The sequence below is a fragment of the Crotalus tigris genome, unplaced genomic scaffold (assembly GCF_016545835.1).
Source record: "Crotalus tigris isolate CLP2741 ecotype Arizona unplaced genomic scaffold, ASM1654583v1 scf7180000017774.6281472, whole genome shotgun sequence".
Taxonomy (NCBI): Eukaryota; Metazoa; Chordata; class Lepidosauria; order Squamata; family Viperidae; genus Crotalus; species Crotalus tigris.
The window spans coordinates 2,963,413-2,988,205 of record NW_024096625.1 but is presented as its reverse complement, the minus strand read 5'-3'; the positions used below and the strand labels follow the sequence as shown (position 1 = coordinate 2,988,205).

Genomic DNA, 24,793 nt, shown 5'->3' with positions numbered 1-24,793 from the left:
CTTTAAAACATAGGGAAAATTTTATTATTGGTTAGAAACACGGTACAGTGAAAAAAGGTTATGAAATTTAAAGAGATAATTGATAATTTGTATTTATATTCCATGATTATTTGTATGAACTTGTTCTTATTTCTTCTTCTTCATCTTTGTATATTAGTGATCTTAAATAATATGGTAAATTATAATTAATATGTAGTATATTATTATTTTAAAGTGATTATAATTAATTAATATTAAGCATTATTAAGTAGTGAAATGAATGAGATTTATTGACTAATTTGTTAATTATGTGATTATATGGAAAGTTGTTTAATAATAGAGTAATTATTAAGATTTAATATGTAAACCCAGACTGTTAGACTTGCTGAAGCGATGTTATTTTGTGAGATTAATCTCACTTTTGTGTTATCCCTTTTCCCTGGTCTAACCTTTTTGTTTGTTTCCCGTTGTCTTACCCTTTTTGACCCTATCCCCTTATTACCTTTATAAAACTCAATAAAAATATTTATAAAAAACAAACAAACAAACATGTTCTTTCAAAAACTTTTAGGGAATTCATTTAATCAAAGGCATGAAATATTAGATGGGATCACAAATATTGTGCATGTATTTCCATGCAAAGGGAATAAAAAGATAAAAAATGGGATTGAAAATGAATTTTGAAACAGTTCTTATACAGTTTTTGAAAAATTGAAAAATGCGGTCATGAAACTATTAGAATTCACGAATGAAAGTGACTATATGTCTCCCCCGAATTAGAATTGCATTTTTGTGCTAATATTTTAATTGTTGGAGAACTCAATCATAGAGGACTATAATTTAATTTTATTTAACTTTAATAAAGTTTAATTACATAACTTTAATAAAGTTTAATTTAATTAAATAATAGTTTTCCTTTTGAAAGATTTTTTTTGGTCAGATTTCCAATGTTTCAGAAATGCAGGTAAGGAGAAAGACTTCCTCAAGTCAAATTCAGCTGATGGTTATGGTGAATGGGATCCATATACTTTTATGGCAATGAATTACATTTGTTATTTTCTGGATTTTTTTTTTTTTTACTTGTCATCTGATTTAGAACTCTCAGATTTCCTGGTAGTCTCCAGTGCAAATACTAACCAGACCTATTTTGAGATCAGTCAAAATTGATAATTTAATATAGTAGTTGGCTTATAGTTGTTTGCTCTACATTTTTATATGTGTGGTATTTGATAGATTTTATTTAAACTTTATATGCCTCTGCTCATATTCTATATTGCCAGGGAACTCAGGAGTAAAGGGTTTTGAAATGTGATACAACAGGAGCCACACCTTATAGTCTCTTTCATGTACAACGTATGTAGAGCTTTAATTTAGGACAAATAAAATTGAAGTGCAAATTCAGAAGCAGGAAGAAATAAGAAGGTTTATGCAGAGCCAAGATAGGATTTCTTAAAAGAAGAATTGATCATAAAGAATTAGGATAGAGAGATCTGTATGGATTCAGTTTTTCTTATGTTCTGATGCTTGGCATAGTATGTGTCACTTTGAGTTCATTGTTTTCAGAGGTTGTTTCCTTTATTACTGCATCTCTTGTAGCAATACTGATGACTAAGAAAGAGTATTTTCTTTGTGTACTCTGTATATACTGCAGAAACAATTTGGTGTAGTGGTCAAGTGTTGGCCTTGAAAAGAAGAGGCCATGAGCTGTATGCCTGTTTTAGGCGTATGGAATCTGGCTGAGTAACCTTGCCCAGTCATTCTCTATCAGCCCATCTCACTGGATTGTTGTTTGGGGAAAGGATTGCTTGTTTGTTGTTAAGCAGGGTTATTAGGAATGTTTACCACCTGAGATTTTATATATAGGTAGGATAAATATATAATAACATTAAATATGTTGGCATGCTGTGCATAAAATGCCAACAAATTAGCAAATATTATATAAAATCAGATATTCTATTTTTGATCTCCTGCCTGGATTTTAAAATTGAAACTAGTAGAATACTGTAAATATTTTAAATCATTTAATCTATATGTTGTCATTCAAATGTTATTGCATCAGCTAAAAGTTCCATTTTTTTACAGAGCAATGATGTCATCTTTTCAAGAGGCTTCATCTTCAAACAGTACCCTCCAGACTTCAAATTTTGCACATGTTATTTTTCAAAATGTAGCAAAAAGCTATCTTCCTAGTGTGTACCTTGAATGCCATTACACTCTGACTCCCTATATACACCCTCACCAAAAAGACTGGGTTGGTATTTTTAAGGTAAGCAGCCTCTGGAATATTTTAATATATAGTGCCTGTTTTTAAAAGAATGGGTAATGGTCAAATGAAAATGTAAAATGCCTTTTATTTTAAAATATTGATGCTGAAAGAGTAATCTTATTGGTTAATTTTTTGTCATTTTGAGGCCATGCTTCATTACATTTCATTCATTACTGGATAATTTACATATCAACTGTCCCATTAATTTAATCCACATAATGCAAATCCTAGCATAAGATTCTAAGATGATTTTATAAAACAGACTTCTCTAGATTTCCGGTTAAGTGTTGCAGCGTGATGGACGCAGGAAGACAGGGATCCTTCTTCCATGTTTGATTTCACCCTGCTGGGGACCCTAAAAAGGGTCTAAAGCCGCTCCAGAAAGACGATGAAGGAGAGGACCCGTCAATTGCCGAAGGGCAGTGGCGCTTCCATTGGATCCGAGGAAGCCCTCCAAACTGGGGGGGAAAGACTGGCTACATTCGTATGGCCAATCAGAAGCTGCTGACAGCCGACTTCCGGTTTGCCAACGTGGCTGCTGCGGCTGCTTGGAAGGTGACTTCATCTTCCATGTCCATTTTTCCTTCGCTGAAGGACCCTGGAAAGTGTCGAAAGGAGCAACAAATAAGGAGGGGACTCCCGCCTGATCACGGGAGGGCAGCAGTCTTCCCGCTCAATCTGGGGCAGCCCTCCAAACTGGTGGAGAAAAGACCGGCCATAGCAATATGGCTTGTCATTAGGCTGCAGACAGCCGAAGTGAAACCTATTATCAAGCACTCTGAAAGCAACCCAGATGAAACTGGGTGAGATTTTATTTTCTCTTTACCTCAAGTACCTTCTTTTCCTGTAAAGTCTGCAAAGAAAGAGGGAAGAGAAATTCTACCCCATCCTCTAAGAATAGTGTCGTCTGACTACCCAGGGGAATCAAAGTATTAAAAAGAACAACTTTAATTTAATTGGATTTATATGTTTTTGAAACTTGGGGACTTAAAAGTTTCCTATTTCTATTGGAGACTTTTGTTTTTATTTACAAAAAAGAAATAATTGAGACTTAAAAAACTCTAAATAATTTGGAATTTAAAAAACTCTAAACAGCATCAGTGAGATCTAGTGGTGAAGCTTGGTATTGCAATTTGTTATTTCCTAAAAAGAGACTTGGCTCAAAGCGCAGACCTAGATAAGATGTTTCTGACTGTGGAACCATTTGTGAGAAGATTCAACTGTAAGAGAACAGCTGGGCAGCAAAATTGGCCCACTTGAAGTGTGACTGTAAACTTTTACTGACTTTTGCTTAACAAATAACTTTTACTAGAAAGACTATTTACAAACAAGTGAAAGATGGATGAGGACCAGGAAAAAAAGCCTTTCTAGTTGAAAGCAATACATGAAAGCATTCTTGCAGCTTGTGATAAAATAAGACCTAAAATCAAAGATCAAGATGCCAGCTTAGATGCACAAAACCAAATTTTGACTACAACTAAAGAATCAACAATGCAGAAGATAACAAGAAGAAGCGGGACAACCAAATATGAAGACCCAATTGACCACCAAATACACCTGATGGAAAACCCAGAGAAGGAAATGACAACATTGAAAATGGAAATGACTTTCTATACCAACCAGTAGAATTTTGAGAAAAAAGTGGAACAGATCGAATTGAAGACAAATAGATTAGAGCAAATATGGGGAACTGGAATAACAGGAGACAATTTAACAGATACAAATGGACTAGTTCTCCCAGAAAACTGGCAATCAGATAGTCTCCTTTAATTCAAATAACACATTAAGAGTAGAGGGAGATCTATTTGATGATTTAAAGACGCTGATATGGAAGCCTAAATGGCAAAAGAAGAAAGCTAGAATAAGGTTGAAAAAACTGGGATTTTGACTCATTAGAGAGGATTTTATATTGCCAATTAGAGGGTTAAAGTCTGGAAATTATAAATATTAAAGGTTAAACTGGAATATTGATAAGAAATTAAAAATTGAGTAAAATTAATAACAGGATATTGATTGTTTATGAAGATTGAAGGTAATTAAGATATGTATAAGCTAAAAATCTATTGATAAATGTAATAATGATATTCTTATTGAGTTGATATAATTAGAAATGTACTAACCTGAATATGAGACAGTGAATATTAAGGGAAAAAGAGAAGAAATATTTGATGTTGTAACCGGAGATTTACACTAAGATTTTGTTATTGAACTATTATAACCCAGTCACCATGTTGCTTTTTAAATATTTAAATGTAAAATTGGAAAATTAATGCAATATTACAAAAAAAAGAAGCTGCTGACAACCGAAGATAAGCATTAATTAGCAATTTTTGAGCAATGTGGATGGAACTGGGTAAGACTTATCCTCTTTTTATGATCTTAATACTATTTTCCTGGAAAAAAGAATGCCCAAAGCAAAGAATCCTCCCTGATGAGAGAGGGAAGGAAAGTTTTTGCCCTGCTCCCTCAGGAAAAGAAAAGCAGTGAATTAATTGCTTTGGAGAAAAATAGAGAAAACTACAAGATCAATTTGGAATTAATATATAGCTTTGAAATTTGGGGACTAAAAGTACCTTTGAGACTTTTTTTAGAAAAGATATTTGAAAGTCTGTAAAATAGGCTTGGATTTGGAAAGCTGGAAGATGGTGTCAACAACATCTAGGGGCAAATCACTGCACTACAATTTATTATGCTTAAAAGAAACTTGGCTTGAAGCCCGGACTTAGATAAGACTCTTTTACTTTTGCAGACTGCAGCTGGGAAAAGGGGGAAAAAAACTCTTGAGCTGCTTATCTGTGTTGGGTACCGTATTGGACTATAAAGACTACATACAAAAACAAAATGGGTATTCCATACTTAGCCTCAATGGTAAAAAACCATCTTTAACACTTGTCTCTGAAGCTCCCAGCTTGATATACCAACAAGAAAATGTTAATGAATCTCTGAAAGAAATTCTATGTTGAAATCAGTCCAAGAGACAATTGTTTTATTTCATGATGAGACTAAAAATAATGCAAATGAGATCAAAGAACAATTTTCTAACCTAAACTTACAAATCCAGACAATGACTACAAAGAAGGAACTAGTAACCCAGAAAACAGAAGGAAAATTAGAAGAAACAGATCCAAAGATGGAGGACCTAAAGAAAGGAATTAACAGACAGATACAGTCAAATGAAAAATTAGAAGATGCAGTGATAAACACCGGAAATGGAAAAGATATCTTACTTGTCAAGATCTTAGAAAACATTTGAGGATAAGGAAGAAGAGCTGATCGAATGGATGATAAAGCTGTTAGGAGAAATGCTAAATATTGACAAAGAAGAAATGAAAAGAAAAACTAAAGGAGAAGGATGGAGGCTGTTTAATGAATATAAATGGGTTGAGTGTTCTTCCAAAAATACTTCAATCAAATTCTCTTCCCCATTCCAAACAATATATTCAGAAACGGAGGAAGAATTACTTGATTACTGATGGACCCAGACAACATGTTTATTAAGTACTCATAATTGTAAAATTAGAAAATTAATAAAATATTTATATAAAAAACTGACCTCTTTCTCTCTCCTGTTAACACACACATACACTATGTTTCTTGAGTCATTAGACAATAAGATTGTCATTAGACAATAAGATTAATTCTTTAACTTTTTTCATGAAAGAAAAGGATTTTATTTGCCTATATATCATTAAATGCTTTACTTTATTATAATATAAACTACTATTACACTTTATTGCCTCATCCAGCATCATCTTTATAGCTGAAACATTTCTAAGAATATATTTTTCAAAAGTAATAAACCTTAGAAACATAAAGGGAAAAGCCTTTTGTCCTAAAACCTTGTATCCAAGCACATTAGAATGAAATTCCATACAATGGTAATATTGTCCCAAATTACTTTTAAAATTACTATTAGAATTTTTGCTTTTTAATAAAACGAAACAAAACCTTATACATGATTTTAGTAAATATTGTACATATGTTCTAGGAACGTCCTGATACCTTAATAGAATTCTAGTTTGCAGTCAACTAGAATAAGATACAATGACTACATTTTATTAATTTCATAAATTATTTTCAATGTTATAACCACATTAAAGTTTTTTATATATTCTCCAAGAAAAATAGTTTTAAGCTAGCGAGTAGTGGAAGTGCAAGATGGCTGCTGATATTAACTTCTGTTGTGTTTGAAGAGTAGCCTTTGCTTGGTAGCAGCTTACTGTGTGCTGAAATTAATTATTTTGACTTCTATTTTCTTTTCTGCCTTATATGTTTACTTGATGCATAGTTATTTATTAAACTATGTGGAAAGTTATAGCTATCTATTAATCCATGGTTCTGTTATAATGTATTACCTTTTTAATGTTTTCCTTAGGTTGGCTGGAGTACTGCTCGAGATTATTACACATTTCTTTGGTCACCTATGCCTGAAAATTATGTGGAAGGTTCAACAGTTAATTGTGTATTATCTTTTCAAGGTAAATATTTAGAAGCAAATGGGCAATATGTCTATTTACTATTTCAAAAATACTGTGATATTTTTAATTACAAATAATTGAAACATACATTGTTTCTTAGGCTTACACTAAAATTACTTAGGGTTATATAACAGTTTTAATTAGGTGCTCTGAATAACTAGTTGAGAATGTAAAATTGGAATTGCACAACAATTGATCATATTCAAACTAGGACTAAATATGCGGGCATGCAATATTCTTTACCATTTATTGAAGCAGTTAAAAAGGACTGCTTTGGAATAGAAGTTTTTTTTTAAAGATTAGGATGAATAAGCAAAGCTCCTTAAATTAATTTCCACTGATAGAATATATTCATATTTTGTATGAATCCTCTGGAGTAGAATTTTGGTTTGTAAATGATCCTGTAATACACGTATTCTGTATTCTTCTTTTCCTTAGGCTATTACCTTCCAAATGATGATGGAGAATTTTACCAGTTCTGTTATGTGACACATAAGGGAGAGATACGTGGAGCGAGCACCCCTTTTCAATTTCGAACATCGTCTCCAGTTGAAGAACTGTTAACAATGGAGGATGAAGGAAATTCTGATATGTTGGTAGTGACTACAAAGGCTGGACTTCTTGAGGTGTGAATTAACATTCTTTTAGAACATAGTTTACTATAATATACTAGTATCTCATATTAGAGAGTTATGAAGAAAGTAGGACATTATATCAAATGTAATTGAATCCAAACTGGTTTCAAGCCAGAATGGGCTATCTTGAATGAAGAAGCATTTGTAAGATGTGATTAAAACTTAACTAGCAAAATGTGTGCGTGATTGATGCCATGCAACATTGCAATATCTGTATCTGCAGAAACAACTTTGCTCCTTACTACATTTTTACATTTTTTTTAATAAAGTACTAGTGTTCAGCTATCAATTATAAAATTTAGTTCATAAGCATCTGTAGATTTGAATATGATGGATTATGAACTATTTCCTTGTTTTAGTCTACCTTACTAGTTTGTTGAGAGAAAAATTTGTAGATTTTATTTGCAAAATCTGTACATTTTTGAAGCAAACCCTTTTTGTTTTTAGTTCAAAATTGAAAAAATTCTGAAAGAAAAAGAAGAACTATTAAAGGTAACTGCATCACTTGAAAAAGAAACTGTGCAACTCAGAGATCAAGTTGAAAGACTAGAAAAAGAACTTGTATATGAGAAAGAAAGATGTGATCAACTGGAAGCAGAGCAAAAGGTTTGTTCTATAATTGATAAAAACATTTTTAAAAAGATTCAAGTTGAGTTATCTTCGTGTCAAATCATATTAAGGCTATCTTGTTCGGAATAATCACTTAAAACATCAAAGATATAAAAAAATAAATGTAACTTAAAAATTTTGTAGTTGGCAATTTATTTTTAGTAAGTTTGTAAGTAAAACATATTATCTGTCTTTCATACAAAAAAGTATATGTATATACTGAAGCAGTTTTTATCAGGTTTTGTTAAATGAAAATCCTACACTTGTTTTTAAAATCTGCAGCTTGCAAGTTATACTGTATATCAAACATTTTATCCTAAAGAAAAAAATATAGTAAAATTGGGATTCTAATTCAGAACTAATACATCTCTTCCATGAATGGCTAGTAAAGATACAGGCAGATGGGAGTATACTGATGATAATTCTGGCAGATGGTCTTCTCTGACATTTTTGGTTGCTAGTTATCTCTCTTTTTTTTTTTTTTGACAGAAGTTACAAAGTCTGGTAAAGAGCTGCTGATTGTTAGCAGAAGCATTTAATTAAAATGTGCTGATAAGAAAGTCTTTGTGAGAAGAATGGTTCAAAATGGGCTGGTGGAAAAGGATGATTAGATGAATGGCCCTTGTATTACAATACTGAGAAAGAGGAGTCCTCTCATTTTCCCAAGATTGCATCACCCCCTATTTTTTTCCTGCTGTTCGCAGAACTTTTTATTATATCTTAGTTCTCTTATGACTGTATTGTTAACAAATTAGTTCTCAAGGTTTTTCACTATAGTATTAACCTGTAGACTAAATATGCTAATGACATGCTGTGTTACAAAGACACACCAATAGTGCAAATCTAGAATTTTCCTGTTCATATTAAATATCATTATAGTAAATGGTATAACTCAGTGATATGAGATAACTTTGTATCTCTAGTGATTATTTAATTTCACTTAATAAAAATCACTTAAATACCATACATCTATTCAATAGAGATTTTGTTTCCTAAAGATAAGGTAATTGTTAATGTAGATTTGGCAAAATGAATTAAATGAATGTAAACATGCACACTTTTAAAAATCAGTTTTATAACTTTTTTAAAGGACAGTTTTAAAACTGCAGAACCCCTTAAAGCTGAAAATGAAAAACTCAAGAAAAAATATGAAGAAGCTACTTCCAAAGTTACTCAGCTTGAAGAAGACATCATGATTGTTACTCAGAAAGCTATTACCAAGGAAACAGAATTAGATAGGTATGCAACAAATAACAAAATTATTGTTAAAATTTAATTGTCAGCTGCCCAGAGTTGTTTTGAGATAGAAGATAGGTGGCATATAAATTTAATAAATAAAATTAAAATTAAAATTGTTTTTTTCCATGTAGCTTGAAAGACAAACTCAAGAAAGTAGTCTTGGAAAAGGAACAGTTTGAATGCCAGTTAAAAACAGAAAAGGATGAAAAGGAACTTTACAAGGTAAATTTTCAGCTATTAAGTATTTGTAGCAATTTAACAGTGGAGATAATTCCATTACTGAAGGTACCTTACTCAAGTTTTCAATGTTCATGAACTACCTCCATAATAAATCAGTATGAGTGCCTCCTGACCTAAAGCAATGATTTAACTCTGGTTTAGCGTTAAATAAAAAAATGTGTCTGAATTCAGTCATCAAATTTAAGTCCATGTACCAAATAATAATAATAATGAGTACAGCTTTGTAATATCAACAAGACTTGGAAACTACTCCTTCTCCACCTTACCAAGATAGAGAAAGCCAAATATACTGCCCAGGGCTAGATCCTTACAAAATTGCATTGAAACTGTGCCAGGTATTATGACTTTTCTGCCCAGACAAGCTAATATCTAGCTAGAAATACATCCTCATACATGTTTAAAGCCCTTCAGATTTGTTCCTTATCAAATATGCACCCAAATAAGTTTATTTTGCTTCAGCCTTCTATCTCATCCAGGCTTCCTTGGGATGGGCCTGTTTAGAATAAACATCAGGATTAGAAATATGAATTGATTATGTCATTACAGATACATTTGAAGAATACAGAAGTTGAAAACTCTAAATTGTCATCTGAAATTCAGACACTTAAGAATTTGGATGGAAACAAAGAAAACCTTATAGCATATTATAAAGAAGAGATTGGCAGATTACAACTGTGTGTGACTGAAAAAGAAAAATTGAAAAAAGCTTACCTGCTTACTTCATCAAATAAGGTACTGATAACAATTAAAAAGCATCTTTATTTTTAACTCTTTGATATGTTTGTTTTCAGAATATTTCAAATCAAATTACCTGCATGAGAATTGCTTCAATAAACATAGTTATTTCTTAAATAAGGACAAATTCATTGTTAAGACCAGCAGAGGGATTATTAAAGCAGGAATTACTTTATTTCTCAGTTATAATAATATCAAACGAAAAATAATCTGTACCTGTAGATTTGTGGCATACTTTCCCCAACAAATATTTATGTGTATTTTTTTTCAATATCCTTTTAGAATTTTTTGGTATATGACTTGGTAACAGTGATACATAAATTCTTCCAAGCTGAAGAATATATTTGCCACAATGACTCTTGGGCTCCCAGGATATAAAACCAAAGCTCAGTACACAAAAATCTTTTAATTTTTTTCTCTGTTGCTCTTAAAACAAGCATAGTAACATAGACCTTGCTTACCAGTTGTTTATTCAGTAAGTGTTCAGATTTAACAATGGTACTAAAAAAAAGGCTCAAAATCCAGTCTCAAAATTGTAGCCATTGCAGCATCGCCAGAGTCAGGTAATTGCAATTCGGGACCTTGGCAACCAACATGCATAGTTATGACAGTTGTAGCATCCTGTGGTCATATGATTGCCATTTCTGACTTTCACAGCCAGCTTCCGACTTGAAAAGTCAGTGGGGAAGCTGGCAGGAGGTTACAAGGTATGGTCACCTGATGTCACTCTTAACCTGCCATAATTTGCTTAACAATCATTGCTGGAACTAGCATCATAAGTCAGTATGGTCACAGGTAAGGACTACCTGTAAAGCAAGACACACATTTAATTTCATTTCAAAAATATACTCCTTTTTATAGTTGCTCTTGCCTTCCTCTTTCCTATAACTAATAACTGCCACCATAAAGTAATAAATTAGTGCATGAGTGGAAGCAACTAGCCAGGCATTTTCAAAAGAAACTTCTTCTATTAGGAAAGTGCAGATAATCCTTGCTTAGTAATGGTATTTGGAATTGGAAACTCAATTACTAAGCAACGCGGTTGTGAAGCATGGCTTCACATGGCTGCACCAACATTTGAGGTAGTTCCAGCTGTTTTTTTTATAACGATATCTTATTATTTTTTTATAATCACAGATCCTTAATATTTTATCAGCAACATGCCTGGGTTCCAATATTTAGCTTATTAATATATGTTAAACTCCTTTATCTTTACCTCGTTTTTCTAGCCATTGATAGAATGTATCCTATGTTCTAAAGCAGTGTTTCTCAACCTTGACAATTTTAAGGCATGTGGACTTCAACTCCCAGAATTCCACAGCCAGCATTGCTGGCTGTAGAATTCTGGGAGTTGAAGTCCACATGCCTTAAAATTGTCAAGGTTGAGAAACACTGTTCTAAAGTATTCTGAATCTTCTTTCTCCTTCATTTTCAATTTAAGTCTGTCCATTTCTGCACAGTCCAAAATTTTCCTGATCATCTCTTCCTTTGCTGGTAATTCTTCATCTTCTCCAGTACAGGAGATGGAGAATCCACCAATGGGTTTTCTCTGTCTGCCTGCTCTTGAGACCAAGTAGCCAAACTTGACATGCCCCCTCTTGCCAGGAGACGCAGTCTTAATTTGGTCTCAGCTCTTGAAGACGTATCAGGTTTGGCTCTCAACAGATAGCAGGTCAGAAATCCATTGGTGAATTCTCCTTTTTTCTTTAAATTGACTGAATATTAATTGAAATCCTCCCTTAATTTGTAAATCCTAATTTGGAATCCTCCTTCAAATTTTTCCCTTAGCACTGGGATCAGTGCTACCTTAAAATTACTGATTAGGGAGTGGGAGGTGGGGGGGAGGCTCCTGCAGCTTTCCTTTCCTGATTTTCCCCAGGGCTCTGGGGAAAATTCTTCTGGCAGGCTTGCCTTGGATATCCCTCTTCCCCCCGTTTTTTTCACACAACCGAGCAGAATCTCGTGCTACAGGCTTGAGATTTTTTTATTTTGAATTCGGGGCCTCTGGATCATCTCCGGCAGCCGGGAACACCCGGAGACACCATTTTGGTTGCCGTCAGAGGCAACAAAGTCAAACTAGACGTTTTTCTTGCCTGCCGTTCGGAGGCTGCCTTGTTGATTTAATTTTCAGTGCAGTGCTTAGCGCTGCCACAGCGTCCAGCACCAGCAATCTTCTCTCCAAAGCCTACAGTGCCGTTCCCAATGGAGAGCAGGTTGCGGCCGCCATTTTGAAAAGAGCAGTTTCCCTTTTTTCTTGCACTCGTTTGGGGGCCTTCTCCTGATTTTTGGGATAGGCCTCGCGTGCTTTGGGGGCCAGGGTCCTTCAGCCCCACCGCAGTCCGTTAATTTAATAGCGTTTTTCACAGACCCACCGTGGCCGCCATTTTGAACCATGCCACGCAGTCATTTAACTAGGGCACATTGGAGCCCTGCCCCAGTGATTGCCTGCAGGCCTCATCACTTTACCACAGTGAGGGTTTTGTTGGCAGATTAGGCCAAATTCTTAGAGGACAGAGCCTCAAACCACCACAAATCAATTCTTGCAATTTAACACATTGACCAGCCGCCATTTTGAACCTGATCCTTTCTTGCCAGGCCTTGTCTCAGGCCCTCTGCACCCTTTATTGGCAGTTGTGCCTTTTCTGGTGCACCTTGACTGGCCACCTAAGGCCTCCGGGCGGAGCCCAGAGCGGGTCCCCAACCGTGCCTTCGGCATCTGACTCAATTGTCGTGACCAACGCCCAGATAGATTCTTTTCTGGTCAGGTGGTCAGGGGAGCAGTCTTGTTACTTGTTCCAATTTCGCTTCTGCCAACTGCTTGCCTGCCAGAGCTTCATCTCAGTTTTCCTGAGACTGCTCAACCAGGATGGAGGACTCAACGATGCCTCAAAACATGAGTACTGCCTCTCCATCCTCCAGTTATGGCTACCACAAATCCTCTAACCAGGAGGCGGCAGGCAAATCCAAATCTAAGGCTAAACCACTCTCAAGAAGCCTTCCAAGTGGGGGGAAAAACAAGCCAGCTGTAGGCACTAAGCTCTGGAGAAGGAGTTCTCCAGAGCGCACAGGCAGGCCGGATTAGAGACGGATCAAATGGTGGTCCCTGAATTTGACCTTCCCTTAGGTCCTTCAACTTCGGCTTAAGGCCTGAGGTCCCTCACAGGGATGCCTGTCACGCTCAGCTCTCCTCCCGCATTGGTTCAACACACAACAACAGCTCCAGATTCAGCCCCAGAGGCCACTTTCATTCCTACGGCTGCAGGACTCAGGGGACTGGACATCGGAGACATTTTCTCCGACGGCCGCCTTGAGGCCTTACTATCCAAGGTCGTGGACCGAGCTCTAGCAGAACGGTCCTTCCATCCACCTGGTCAGGGGGCTTCCACATCAGCCATGCCACCTTATGTTCCTCCTACGGGGCTCCCTATACTTCAGCCCACGTTTCCCGCGCACTCCTCCATGAGTGGCTACTCTTCCCCGGAAGGTGAGGAGCAGCTAGACTTTAATCTGTCAGAGGAAGAGGAACTTCCCCCTGAGCCCTCCCCTTTGGGAGGCCTGTTCAATCCAGCCCTGTTTCTTACCCTGCTTTGCAAGGCCATATCAATGGCAAACATAGGGTCTGATCAGTTCCCTCAGCCACAGGAAACATCAGATTCCAGCCCAAATCTGATATATTTTGAAACGGTAGCAGCCCAACATCATGTTCCGTGTCCCTCTATTTTCCTTAAAGGGATCAAGAAACAATGGGCCTCCCTTTCCTCCTTCCCTTCCTTAAGCGGGACTGACAAAAAGATATTTAGCACCTCCACAGACCTCAATGATGCACTGGAGGTCCCCAAGGTAGATGAAGCCTGGACCCCTCTGGTATCCCAGACTGCGGTCGCTGGGGACATGTTGGAGGCACTCAAAGCGGATGACAGGAAATGGGACCAAACTTTCTGGAAGACCCATCAATCAGCAGCATGGGCAATTGAAACAGCCACTTGTGCGTCCTTTTTTGTCCAGACTATCCTTTTATGGCTTTGTCAGCTTCAGGCCAGAGTCCTTGCTGAGGACATTCGGACCCACCAGGACCTAAGCAAAATGATGGCAGCTACTGAGTATGCTGCGGATGCAACGCTTCAGTCGGCCAACTTTGCCTCTAGGTCTCTAGCATCCAACATCACAGCCAGAAAGATGCTATGGCTGAAACACTGGCAGGCTAACGCCAAAGCCAAATGGCGTCTAGCGACTGCTCCCTATCTGGGCCATAATTTATTTGGGGAGGCCCTGGCTCCGTACCTTGTGTAAAACAAGGACAAGCGGAAGGTCATGGCTCACTTGAACAAAAGGTCCGACAAACGTCCTGCTCCCTATTTTCATAGGCAGTCCTTTCGGCTGGCAGCAGGTCCAACAGTTACTCAGTCCTCCCGCTCATACACTCCCAGACAGGACAGACTGTATGACCGTCCTTATAACAGACCAGGCTTTTGGTCCAGGCAGCAGAGTCAGTCTAAGCGGCCATTTTGAGGGGCAGGACGCCCCTACAGGAAGTTCAAGTGACTCTCACACTGCACTTCCCATCGGGGGAAGGCTGGCCCACTTCTTCCATCAGTGGGAACTCACTTCCACAGACACCTGGGTCTTACAAACCATCCAGTTTGGTCTGTCCCTGGAGTTTCTAGCCAAGCCCCCGGACCGATTGATTGCCTGTCCCGTTTCCAGGGATCCACTCAAACGGGGACTCATGCAGGAGGCCATTCAACATCTTCTGGAGATTCAGGCCATAGAATCGGTACCGCCGGACCACAGGGGAGGGGGATTCTATTCCATCCTCTTTGTGGTTCCCAAGGCCTCAGGGGGTGGAGAGCGATTCTGGACCTCAAAGGTCTAAACTATTACTTCACTTACAAAAAGTTCAAGATGCAATCACTCCAGTCCATCCTGGGGGGCATCAGACAGGGAGACTTCCTGGTGTCAATAGACCTCATGGAAGCGTATCTTCACATCCCTATCCATCCAGCTCACCGGCAGTTCCTCAGGATCTGTTACAGGGGCAGTAATTTCCAGTACAAGGCCCTTCCTTTCGGCCTCCCCTAGGCTCCCAGGGTGTTCACCAAGATCCTGGCTAATAGCCGCCCACTTGAGGAAGGTACCAATACGAGTCCAGTGTTACTTGGACGACATCCTGATTCAAACGTCCTCCTTCCAGGCAGCTCAGGCGGACCTGGAACACACCATTCAGGTCCTCCAACAACATGGCTTCTCGGACAATTTTCAAAAAAGCCAGACGGTTCCCTCATACAGGCTTCTGCACTTGGGAGCCGTCATAGACACCACAAACTGTATGGTCTATCTCTCCCAAGAGCAATTAGACAGCATCAGGGATCTGGCTCGTTGGGTATACAGGGACCGTACCATTCCACTGGTCTTGCTCTCCCAGCTCCTGGGAAAGATGGTTTCCTGCATAGCCATAGTTCCCTGGGCCAGACTCCACTTGCGGGACCTCCAATGGTTCCTCCTACCATTTCAGCGGGTTAATGCCAGTGCATCCAACCGTCAGGTCAGGATCCCGGTTCACATCCTCAGATCCCTGCGCTGGTGGTTCTCATAAGTGGTGACCAAGGGATCACCCTTCAAGGAACCGGACCGCATCATCATCACGACAGATGCCAGTCTGTTCGATTGGGGAGCCCATCTACAGTCTCAGTTTGCGCAGGGCCATCGGTCCCGCGCAGACTTGAGGCACAGCATCAATTGGCTGTTGCTCAGGGCCATCCATTTAGCTCTTCGCCAGTTCAGATACTGGATCAGGGGACGTCACGTTCTGATCCTCACGGACAATGTGGCATCCAAAGCACACATCAATCGTCAGGGGGGCACCCAGTCCAGGTCTCTTATGTCCGAGGCACGACTCCTGGGTTCCTGGGCAGAGTCCAGTCTGGCCTCCCTCAGGGCCGAACACATCTCGGGGGCCGAGAACCAACAGGCAGACTTTTTGAGTCGCTCTACGGTGGACCCCTCAGAGTGGGGGTTGCATCCGGATCTGTTCTCTGAGATCTCCCACAGATTCGGCCATCCGATTCTCGACCTGTTTGCGTCGTCAACCAATGCCCAACTCCCCAGGTACTACTACCGCTATTTCCTTCCAGGGGCGGAGGGGACGGATGCCTTGCGGACCCCGTGGCCACAAGATCTCCTCTATGCCTTCCCTCCCCTCCCACTCATACCGGCAACCATCCGCAAACTACTCCAGGAGCAGGAGGAAGTGATCCTCGTGTCACCGTACTGGCCACAGAGGCCGTGGTTTGCCGACTTGGTGAACCTTTCCCGGACTCCCCAGTGGAAGATTCCTCCACATCGCGTGTCCCTACACCAGGGGTCCCTCCAATACCCGGATCCTCAATGGTTACAGTTGGCTGTTTGGAGCTTGAGTGCAGCATCATGACACAAGAATTATTTTCCCCCACGCAATTGCCATGATTCAGACCTCTCGTCGCCCAGCGACCAATCGCATTTATCATTCTATTTGAAAGAATTTTTGCCATTGGTGTAGAAGGCAACAGCTGGATGTATATAAATTAACCATCCCTCAGATTGTTGATTATCTTCTGGACGGTCTGGACAGAGGCCTGGCCCCTGCGACTATTTGCAGACAGGTGGTAGCCCTCTCAACATTGCTCACTTGTGCGGATTCAGTTCCCTTAGCTCACCATCCTAGGATTTGCGCCTTTATCAAGGATGCGTGCAATACGAGGGCTCCCGTGGTACACAGGTACCCCTCTTGGGAATTGCCTCGCGTGCTTCACGCTCTTAACAAAACCACACTTTGAGCCCATAGCTACTATTCCAATGCGGAACTTGTCTCTCAAGGTTGCGTTCTTAATCGCCATCACGTCAGCCAGACGTATCTCTGAGCTGGCAGCTCTTTCAGTCAGGAATGACCTTTGTATTTTTCACAATGATCGAGTGGTCCTTCGGCTGGACCCCGCTTTCATGCCCAAGGTCAACTCATTATTCCATACGGCACAGGAAGTCATTTTGCCAAATTTTTGTCCCAATTCTTCCCATGACTTGGAGGGGCAGTGGCACACACTGGACGTCTGCAGGGCACTGCGGCATTACATGAAGCGCACGGAGCCTTTTCATAAATCTGAGGCCTTATTTATTTCCTTCCGTCCAGCTTCTGTGGGACAGAAGGTTTCCGCTGGCACTATTGGCATGTGGATCAGGGCTGCATCGCGGAGGCGTACCAGTCCTCTTTCCTGCCGGCTCCAAGTCATCTTACTGCCCATTCCACTCGCAGTGCTGCAGCCTCTGCAGCATGGGCCACTCAGGCGTCCATCGAGGAGATTTGCAGGGCTGCAACATAGTCCTCGCCCTCCCCGTTTGTTCACCACTACAGAATTGACCACTTCACTTCTGCGGACGCCTCCTTTGGTCGGAGGGTCCTTCAGCAGGTGGTCTCCAGGGATGTAGATCCGGCCTTATCTGTTTCCCATCCATCGGGACAGTGAGGCTTTGGTATGTCCCATTGATGGATTCTCCATCTCCTGTACTGGAGAAGAGGCATTGTTTTACCTGAATGCCTTTTCTCAGTACGGAGATGGAGAATCCACACCCACCCTTTAGGTCAGTTAGGCCGTTATTAGGGAATTGAGAGCCAACGCCTAGTCCTTGCATCAGCCACTTTCACCCTTGTCAAGACTGGATCTCCTAGCAAGAGGGGGCGTGTCAAGTTTGGCTACTTGGTCTCAAGAGCAGGCAGACAGAGTAAACCCATTGGTGGATTCTCCATCTCCATAATGAGAAAAGGCGTTCAGGTAAGACAACGCCCCTTTCCAATGTTGAGCAAATATAGTTCTCACTGCCGTTAATACATGTAACATTAAATATACACATTCTTTCTCATAATTTCTTGCAATTATACCTAACAGAAATAATTCTGACTTAAAATCTATGTGTTTTTTTGTCATTTTCTCTAACCATATATGTATTCTTGACCAAAATCTTTTAGCCTTAGGACATGTCCACAAAGATGATAATTTGTGCCAGGTTTTGTCTACATTTCTCAACAATTGCTAGACATATTTTTAAACATTTTTTGCTAACCTCACAGGTGGTAAGTGCCATCTGTAAAACATTTTATATAAGTTTTCTTTGTAAACCACCGCCTTTGTTATTTTAGAATTTCTTCCCCAAAGTCTTTTCCAGTTTTCTAGCTCTCTTATGCCCAAAGTTTTTTGCCCATGTTATCATTATTTCTTTAACTTGTTCCTCTTCCTTCTTTAAACTTAGCATGTACTTATACAGTTTCTTAATCAATTTTTCTTTCCAGCTGTTTTTGATCTCTCATAACTGCTGATCATATGGTTATTATTTGCAACCTTCTGCTGGTTACTTGATTGAGTTTACTTGTCAGTAGCAAACAGCAAAGGTTACAAATGATCACATGAGGGTGCTACAACATTGTAATTGTAAACTATTTGCCAAATATCCAAATTGTGATGATGTAATTTGGGGATGCTGCAACGGATGCATTTATAAAGACCAGTTATATATCCCCCTAGTCTCAAAATTGTGGCCATTGCAGTATCACTAGATCAGTGGTTCTCAATCTGTGGGTCGGGACCCCATTTGGGGTCAAACGACCATTTCACGGGGGTCACCAAACAACGCAGTCCGCCATTTTTTCCCCTTTTCCTTAGCTGTGCTGCTCTCTTTTATTCTATTGGCTTTTGAAAGCCAATAGAATAGACTCTCTTGAATAGAGTCTAATTCTGTTGGCTTTCAAAAGCCAATAGGAATTGTCCAGGCTGTCTCTGCCCTGCTGAGCCCGCCAAAAGTCCCATTCTGCAAACGGTGCTGCACCAGTTGAGTAGTCCTCGACTTACGACCGGTTGAGTAGTCCTCGACTTACGACTGGTTGGGGGTCGCGGCATTAAAAAGGTTGAGAACCACTGCACTAGATCAACTTTTAATAGTCATTAAACAAGGTGATTGCTTAATAATTGCTCATTAAACAAGGTAAGTTTTTTTGAATGTTGTAAGTTTAGCATGTTTAATTATTAGTATTATTATTAAAACTTGTTTTCTGCCTAACTCCCAACAATTCTGGACGGCTCAAAACCAAGAAATTACTATATTAGTGCTGCTGTTTTTATTCCTACTGTCTAGCTAGGGATAAATGTGAAGTAATTATGCTAGCTTTTTTTTTCTCTTAAGATGTCCAGTATTTTTTCTTGGCTTGTAGAATGTGGTTTTCCCATTTCAGTCTTCAGTTTCTGAGAAGCTCACTTGTTATAAGTAGAAATGTTCCACGGAGTCTCCTCCTTCTTTGGTGATTTGCTGAAAAATTAGCCCTAGAACACTTCAATTTGTCTTAGATCAGCATTGCTTTGGGAACTTAAAACTCCTCAATCTTTCTCACGATCATCGTTGCTGTTTTTTAAAATCAAAAAAATATCTTCAGTCGCCAGTATTGTCTAGATCTATCTTTGATTGCTAGTCCTTAGATCTCTAGTGCTCTCTTCTTTTTTTTATTAGAGGTCTTTCCATTTTGAAATCATTGTGATTGCTACTTCAGCAGTAATTGCCCTTTCTCTTAGGAACAAACACAACACCATTCAGAAAGTTATATTATCTATTTTATTCTCAGAATACAGCTGACAATTAAAAAGAGTTTTCTGTTGGGTGTTTGAGTATATACATGATAGATTGCCACAAGCCATGGGCAACAACCGACAGCTATAATCTCCAACAATTAGACATTTTAATATATTACTAATATTTATGCCTTGGAAATAAAGTTTTTTTTTTGTTTAAGGATAACAGAAATACAGTAAGAGTAATATATAAATTTACTTATTATTTTTCTAGGAAGAATCAAGTTTTTTAAAAGAGCAGCTTCGGAAAGCTGAGGATCAAATTCAGGCAAGCAGGCAGGAAGTTCTGTTAATGTCAAAAGAACTAAGTGATGTAGTAAATGTGCGTGATAAAACAATGGCAGATCTTCATAGTGCTCGACTTGAAAATGAAAAATTCAAGAAACAGTTGAATGATGCAGTGGCTGAACTTAAAAAAATCTCTCCTGCAAACAGTGAACAGGTACAAAATGATGTTTTGTTCTTACATTTAATTATAAAGCTCAATTAATTATATATAATTAATTATAAAATGTCAGTTAGCATAAAATTATTTGGATAACTTTCAGTGGAGATTAGGTTTCTATTCCATTTAAGCATTTACCTTAACAACCTATAGGCTTCATAGTATAGTAAAGTTTATTTAGATTAAATTTGAGCTTTAAATGCTTTCCATATATTTAAAAGCTGAAGAAGCGGCAGCGCCAAAGAGGCTGGTCGGAGAGCTGGAGCTGCAGTGTTGCTGGGGCTCTGCTGAGGCCCCAGGATTGACACATATGTCTCCAGCTGATAGGGGCTTCCAGAGTCTTGAAGGTGGCCAGCAGCTGCACAATCTTTGTGGGGAGAGTCATCTGGAGCTGCGGGGCTTGGTGGGGACTCGAGCCAGTTCCCGCAGCTCCAGCTGATGAGCACTGCATGAAAAGGCCAGTAGTGAACTCATGGAGGAGGAGAGGATATAAAAGGAGGAGTTTTGGTGGGAAGGAGGAGGAGTGAGGGGGGAGAGAAGACGATAGGGAGGAGAGATATTGGTGGGGCAAGCCTAAGGGAGAGAAAAGGATAGGATAGGAGAGACTTCTGTGAGGCAACCCTGAGGGAGAGAAAGGGATAGGAGAGGCTTCTGTGGGGCAAGCCTGAGGGAGAAAAGGGGACAGCAACTGGACCTTTGAGAGCAACCTTAATGCTGATGCGGCACTCAGTGAAATTGAGTTTGACATCTTTGGTATATAATTATTGGTAAGACTTCCATTGTGTTAGTATAAACTGGATTAATTCATTTTATGTTTCAGCATATTTGAAGTTAATTTATTGTAATCTAACATTTGCCTTGATATGGGGTAGATTTTCTTCAGAAATTGGCTTAAATTTCTAAAGAAGAGAATACAGGATAATTATCTTACTCTTAGTCCACATCAATTATCTTACTCCACATCAAAATAAATAGCATTGTAGCAGCAAACCATTTAGCTGAAGCCAGTAACTTTTTCTTTATTATTTCTTTGTCAATCCCCAATAAACATTGCACTGGTAGGAATAAACTGTTTTGTTATTTTGACCAGAGTTTTACATAATCAGCTCATATGATAATTTTGTTTATTATTTGTGGAATATCTTATTGATTTCCCCCCAAAAGCTTTTCCCATTGTAATACAGTAATTCTTTGATACTTTGCATCCATATTATCATATATATTTTTTATTTTATTCCAACTCTATGCCATATTTTGATATGTCATTCATTATGCTATTTATTTGTCCAGATTTGTCCTTGGTTTTGTATAATTGTTTCAAATTCTATCTTTCTTAAGGTCTTATTTTCTTTCTTGAAATCACTTTTTAATTTTTTAGCAATTTATAAGTACATTCTTCTTGTATCTTTACTCTATTTCCTGAATCCGGATGCAATATGTTGACTTCAGTGAAAAAAACCCCTGTTTTTAAGAATACATATGTTCTTGTTTGGGGATAGGGAACATCAAATGTTGCAGAGAGAGAACTACGTAGAGAAGTTGAAGATTTAAAGCTCCGTCTACAGATGGCTGCTGATCATTACAAGGAAAAATTTAAAGAGTGCCAGAAGCTGCAAAAACAAGTCAATAAATTCGTTAACCAGAATGTAAGTTATTTTTTTATACGATTTATTGTTTTAGATGAAGCAAAATATGTATCTTTGGAAAAGCAAAAGTTCACACAGTTACTTGGAGTTGAATAACCTAAAGGTTTCATGAACATTTTATTATAGGCCACTCAAATTTATTTGGAACTAAGGCACAGTAGACGAGAGTCATACAGTGAGGGGAAAAATTATTTGATCCCCTGCTGATTTTGTACGTTAGCCCACTGACAAGGAACTGATCAGTTTACAATTTTAATGGTAGGTTTATTTTAATACTGAGAGACAGAATAATAACAAAAAAATCCAGAAAAACACATTTCAAAAAAATTATAAATTGATTTGCATTTTGATGATTGAAATTTATAATAATAGTAGTAGTAATAGTAGTAGTAGTAAAGTTGGAAGGGACCTTGGGGTCATCTAGTCCAACCCCCTGCTCAGGCAGGAAACCCAATACCATTTCGGACAAATGGCTGCCCAGTCTCTTCTTAAAAACCTCCAGTGTTGGAGCATTCACCGCTTCTGGAGGCAGGTTTTTTCCACTAATTAATTGTTCTAACTGTCAGGACAGTTCTAGGTTGCTTCTCTCCTTGCTTAGTTTCCACCCGTTGCTTCTTGTCCTGCCTTCAGGCGCCTTGGAAAATAGCTCGACACCCTCTTCTTTGTGGCAGCCCCTGAGATATTGGAACACTGCTATCATGTCCCCCCTCGTCCTTCTCTTCATGAAACTAGACATACCCAATTCAAGCAACCGTTCCTTATATGCTTTAGCCTCCAGTCTCCTAATCATCTTTGTTGCTCTTCTCTGTACTCTTTCTAGAGTCTCAACATCTTTTTTACATCGCGGTGACCAAAACTGGATGCAGTATTCCAAGTGTGGCCTTAACAAGTCATTGTAAAGTGGTATTAACATTTCACGTGATCTTGATTCTATCCCTCTGTTAATGCAGCCTAGCACTGTGTTGGCCTTTTTGGCAGCTGCAGCACACTGCTGGCTCATATTTAAGTGATTGTCTACTAGGACTCCGAGGTCCCTCTCACAGTTACTACTATTGAGCATGGTGCCACCTATGCTGTACTTGTGCATTTGGTTTTTCTTGCATAAATGTAGAACCTTGCTTTTTTCACCATTGAATTTCATTTTGTTAGTTAGTGCCCAGTGTTCAAGTCTGTCCAGATCCTTCTGTATCTTAAGCCTGTCTTCTGGAGTGTTGGCTATTCCTGCCAGCTTGGTGTCGCCTGCAAATTTGATGAGTTCTCCATCTATCCCCTTGTCCAAATCGTTGATATAGATGTTGAAGAGCACTGGGCCCAGAACAGAGCCCTGGGGCACCCCACTACACACTTCCCTCCATGTAGATGCGGTTCATTGAGGACCACACGCTGAGTACGGCCGGTCAGCCAGCTACGGATCCATCTGGTGGTGGTGCTTTCTACCCCAAAATTTTCTATCTTGTCAAGTAGTAGGTTGTGATCTACTTTATCAAATGTCTTATTGAAGTCCAACTAAATTATGTCCACAGCATTCCTCTGATTTTGTCACTTGGTCAAAGAATGCAATAAGATTTGTCTGGCATGATCTATTTTTGACAAACCCATGTTGGCTTTTATTAATGACTTTGTTTGCCTCTAGGTGTTCTTTGATTTGTTGTTTGATTATCTTTTCCAGGATCTTCCCAGGTATTGAGGTCAGGCTGATAGGTCTGTAATTTCCTGGGTCCATTTTTTCTCCTTTTTTTTAGATGGGAACTACACCAGGATCTTTGAAAAATATAGTTCAGTGGTTCTGAGATCACATCTGCCAGTTCCTTGAGAACCTTGGGGTGTAATCCATCTGGTCCTGGTGATTTGAACTCGTCTAGGCTGGACAGGTGCTCACTTACCATTTTCTTGGCTATCTTAACTTGTGTTTCTATTCTGTTTTTTATGGCACTATTTTTGATAGGTTGGTGTGCTTTTTCCCTTTGTGTAAAGGCAGATGCAAAAAACAAGTTAAATAGTTCTGCTTTCTTCCTGTTGCTTGCCACCTTCTTGCCACTTTCACCCAGTAATGGACCAATTATTTCCTTCACTTTTTTCTTGTTTTTTACATGTTAAAGAAGCTTTTTTTTAATTTTTGACTTTGGTCGCAAGCCTTAGTTCATTTTGAGCCTTGGCTTTCCTCACTTCATCTTTGGAGGCTTGGGTTATTTGCTGATATTCTGACTTAGTTATGTGCTCCTCTTTCCACTTTCTATACTTGTCCTTTTTATCTTTCAATTTGTCAGAGAGTTCTTTATGCAGCCATGCTGGTTTCTTTTGAGAGCTGTTATTTTTCCTCTTTGTTGGTATTGTGCTAGACTGGGCTTTTATTATCTCATTTTTCAAAATTTCCCAAGCTTCTTGAGTTGTTTTCCCCTTGAGGATTCCCATCCATGGAATTCTTCCCAAGACCTCTCTAAGTTTATTGAAATTAGTTCTCTTGAAGTCCAAGACTCTAGTTTGATTGTGTTCTATTGCTTGTGCTTCCATAACGTTGCATTCCAATATTGCATGATCACTTCTTCCCAGGGTTCCTATGGCTTCAACACCTTCTATCATTTCATCTCTGTTAGTGAGAATTAGATCCAAAATGGCTAATCCCCTAGTTCCCTTCTCTACTTTTTGGGAGACAAAGTTGTCTGCTAGGTTTGCCAGGAACCTGTTTGATTTTCCACTTGTTGCAGAGTTTGTCTCCCAGTTGATGTCAGGGTAGTTAAAGTCCCCCATTACTATTGTGATGTGCTTCCTACATACTTTAGTTAGCAGACTAGCAAAAAGTTCATCTATTTCCTCTGTTTGGTTGCGTGGCCTGTAGTATACACCTATGGCAATGTCATTTCCCCCCCTTTTATATTG

General features: G+C 38.9%; 1 protein-coding gene across 2 annotated transcripts in view; it reads left to right on the top strand.

Moving 5' to 3' along the window:
• TAX1BP1 (Tax1 binding protein 1) overlaps window positions 1-24,793 on the top strand; it is a 53,168-nt gene that overhangs the window by 9,193 nt on the left and 19,182 nt on the right. For both annotated transcript variants that reach the window (XM_039342001.1, XM_039342000.1), the window contains exons 2-10: window positions 2,062-2,245; window positions 6,621-6,723; window positions 7,162-7,349; window positions 7,806-7,964; window positions 9,058-9,206; window positions 9,338-9,428; window positions 9,993-10,178; window positions 20,040-20,267; window positions 21,770-21,916. In XM_039342001.1, coding sequence (XP_039197935.1) covers window positions 2,066-2,245; window positions 6,621-6,723; window positions 7,162-7,349; window positions 7,806-7,964; window positions 9,058-9,206; window positions 9,338-9,428; window positions 9,993-10,178; window positions 20,040-20,267; window positions 21,770-21,916 — 1,431 coding nt within the window. In that variant the 5' untranslated portion in view covers window positions 2,062-2,065. The remainder of the gene's footprint in view (window positions 1-2,061; window positions 2,246-6,620; window positions 6,724-7,161; window positions 7,350-7,805; window positions 7,965-9,057; window positions 9,207-9,337; window positions 9,429-9,992; window positions 10,179-20,039; window positions 20,268-21,769; window positions 21,917-24,793) is intronic.